At 31.3% G+C, this 3,442-nt stretch overlaps 1 protein-coding gene across 1 annotated transcript in view; it reads right to left on the bottom strand.

Moving 5' to 3' along the window:
- Nucleotides 1–3,442, bottom strand: part of LOC108748540 (T-lymphocyte activation antigen CD86-like) — a 235,820-nt gene that overhangs the window by 101,180 nt on the left and 131,198 nt on the right. Inside the window, exon 6 of the mRNA XM_018486761.1 lies at nt 1,581–1,759. Coding sequence (XP_018342263.1) covers nt 1,581–1,759 — 179 coding nt within the window. The remainder of the gene's footprint in view (nt 1–1,580; nt 1,760–3,442) is intronic.

The following is a 3,442-nucleotide window of genomic DNA, read 5'->3' as shown; positions in this document are numbered from 1 at the left end:
CTTCTTCTTATGCGTTATTCGCATTGATGTCCGCATTTAACAATATAACGTTTTTTGATACAATCAATTAACATAAATTTGAACGAATTAATGTTAGAATGTACAGAATTCCTCTTTTTTCTATCGTGTGGAATCATTTCCGATTGTAACTATTATCAGGCTGTCTCAAGTTCCAAAAAGGACGACGAACCGCCGCAGAGAGACACGTAAGTGGTAGTTTCTATTGTGAAGCAAATATTTTTTGAAAAAACCGTTTCCCGTCATTTTATTTTCGTATTCTAACTATTTAGATCAAATGAATTTGTGATAGACAAAGTATACACTTACACGTATCCCGCGCACGGAACCCTCCTGCATGCCGGACACTTGACAATTTTGATCACTTGAGACTTCGCGATAGTAATGCCACAGGCCTTATTGTTAGTCTATTTATAAGAAATAAGGAAAGGAGGAGGAGGAATACGAAATTGAAGGAGAGGTGGAAGGATTTTTGAGTGGGGCTGAATTTATTGTTCAAGGAGAGGGAGGTACACGTCAGGAAACCGCTCGGTATCACTTTGTTTATTTAAAACTTTTCTTTGTGTTTTTATATGTATCATTTCGGAAATCAATCTTTTGTAATATGCCCTTTCTGAATCTAATATTCTTGTGTTATCCCAGTCCATTACATGTTCGTTGTCAATCCTATGATTTGAAATCACCGAAAGAGAATCGATAGGTTTTTTAATATCATTGATATGTTCTTTCAATCTGGTTTTTAATTTTCGTTTGGTTTGACCTACATACGAATAGTTACAATTTTTACAATCAATTTTGTACACGACGTTAGAAAGTTCTTCTTTCTTGACCTTATCTTTCCCCGTTTTTATGTACTTATGTAAATTGTTCATAGGTTTATAAATGCGGACATCAATGCGAATAACGCATAAGAAGAAGCGAGATATTACTAACATTAAGAATAAGATTTTAATAATTAGATTTAAATAGTTAAGGTTATTATTTTATTTTTATTTTTGTACTGAGGATGGTCAAATCGTGACCGAAACGTCTACTATGTAAAATGTTTATTATTGAATTATAACTTTTTGACATCTCTAGCGTGGCTGTATGCTCCTTTTTACTTAACCTAAATTATAATAAATTATAGAATTGTATTCATGATTAAAAAAGCAATTGTGATGGCAACAATTTACGATCTTTCTGCAGATTTATATGTTCAAAGCGTTTGATTCCGAAAAAGATACAATTTGCCGAAAATCCACGCGGTGAGCGAACAATATAAAGCCTTTTTATAGCGACACGTTGACAAGGGTAGATATCGCTTTGTATTTGAATGTATCTCTCTCGGGCAATTTTAACGTATACAGCATATTTTTATCCGCGCTGACATATTTACATGCGTTTGAAATTTTATTTAAAATGTCGAGAATGTCGAAACCATCCAAAAAGACTACCACGTAGAAAGCCAATAATTTTGTCGATATTATCGTGAGAAAGATATACGGAGACATATTGCGACATTTTGGCAGATAATATTGAAGATTTTCGGTGATGTATGATTTCATTCGCGACTCACCCACCATTGAGCACGTGGACAAGAACGCTAGCTGACTCGGCTGTGGATGGCGCACAGGTGTAATTGCCGGAATCGGCTGGCAGCGCTCTGCTGATCAGAAGACGTGACGTTCGCGTTTGCTTTTCCGTCACGACACTAATGCCCCCGCGCTGGCTGTAGTTTATCACGTTATCGCCTTTGTACCTGAAAAATTACGCTGGTCAACATGATTTCGATAACCTTGATAAAACCTACCTACATTTTGTGTTTCTCTGTTGATTTTGAATTTTCATGTCTAATATTTAAAACGTTATAGCACATTTTTTGTGTAAATAAAAGGACTTGTTTTTGAAAATCTAAATATGGCCAGTTCTCTTCCCGTAAATTATTGTACAAATGCATCGAACCAATTTTATTATGTATAACTGTTTCGTTATGTGAAATCACAAAATAGATCATTTGCAAAAACGAAAGCTTACAATTTGAAAGTTTATATTTTTTTGTTATTTTATTGTATCATCCTACCGATCGCTTAATTTATGTTCTAATCATATTTATACGATATAAAGGATTTGCAATTTTTAGTTTCTATTTAGAAGATACGGTAGTATTATGCCAGTGTAGATATAATGGCTTTTAATATCTCTGCTTAGGTTATTTAAGTAGCAAATTCCTATTGTTTACTTATGGAATTATTTAGTAGCTCCGCCGTTATACCATGACGCTAACGCTAATATTTTACTACACAATAGTCAGCATTTATTATAACGAATTTTTACTTCCAAGCATATTTTACGAAACATTTTTATATTTTTACATTTAATTATACATATTTCCTTATTCTTCTTAAATGTATTATCATGAATATATGTATATTTAAGTGCGTTATTTAACATTTTATTTGGCTGTACATTTCAAGTTATGCAAAGTTAAACAATAACATAGCATTTTACTAATGGCTCGCTAAGCATGCTAATTGCTTCTGACGACTTCTTTTTCCAGATTTTTATACAATATTTTAAAATAAAATCAAAATACAATAATTATTCCATAAATTGATTGTAAATCTATTATTGATCTATGTTTATGTACTCTAGTGATTTTTGTGATAGCACACAAACAGCCTATATGCGGAAGAAGTTGCGTACGTATATACATTTGCATATATTTTGTTATTTATTAATTACTTTATCTTTATATTTTTTATTAATGTAATTTTTATTAATGTAATAAGTGTTTTTTAAGCAAAACCAATTTTTCAAGTTTGTTTTTGTGGAAGACCACATTATCACTTGTGTTTCTCTTCAAGCCATTATATCTGCCACTTTTTTATAAATAGATTCATAAGTAATATATATTTTGTAACTTTTAGTCTAGAACCTATTGAATAATATTTTAACGAACATAATGGATTAAATTTTAAATTCAAATATTAATTATTAACAAAAGTAATTGTATAAAACCTAGAGTGCCATAATACCACCTTCTTCTCTATTTAAATTACGTGTCTGTTTAGCTTCGAGGTGTTCTTTTGATTCATATTGTGGATTAAAATGAGAGTTTTATACACACACACACACGCACGCACGCACGCACGCACGCACGCACGCACACACACACACACACACACACACACACACACAAATATTATATTTCAATTATGTTTAATTTCTTATTAATAATATTGTATTATTATTTAAAACATTTCTTATATCACGAAAGACGTTGCCTGAAATGTCCGGTTATCGATGTCAGATCCGTTCATGTTTATAAATTATATATTTTAACATCATTTTTTGTTCGTTTTAAATTTATGACCTTATCCGTTATATTATTGTAGTTTATATTTCGATTGTCAAATTGGAAATCAAAATAAAAATTGAATTT

The sequence above is a fragment of the Trachymyrmex septentrionalis genome, unplaced genomic scaffold (assembly GCF_001594115.1).
Source record: "Trachymyrmex septentrionalis isolate Tsep2-gDNA-1 unplaced genomic scaffold, Tsep1.0 scaffold23, whole genome shotgun sequence".
NCBI classification, from domain to species: Eukaryota; Metazoa; Arthropoda; class Insecta; order Hymenoptera; family Formicidae; genus Trachymyrmex; species Trachymyrmex septentrionalis.
The sequence above is the reverse complement of the archived record's forward strand: the minus strand, read 5'-3'. Positions and strand labels throughout refer to the sequence as shown.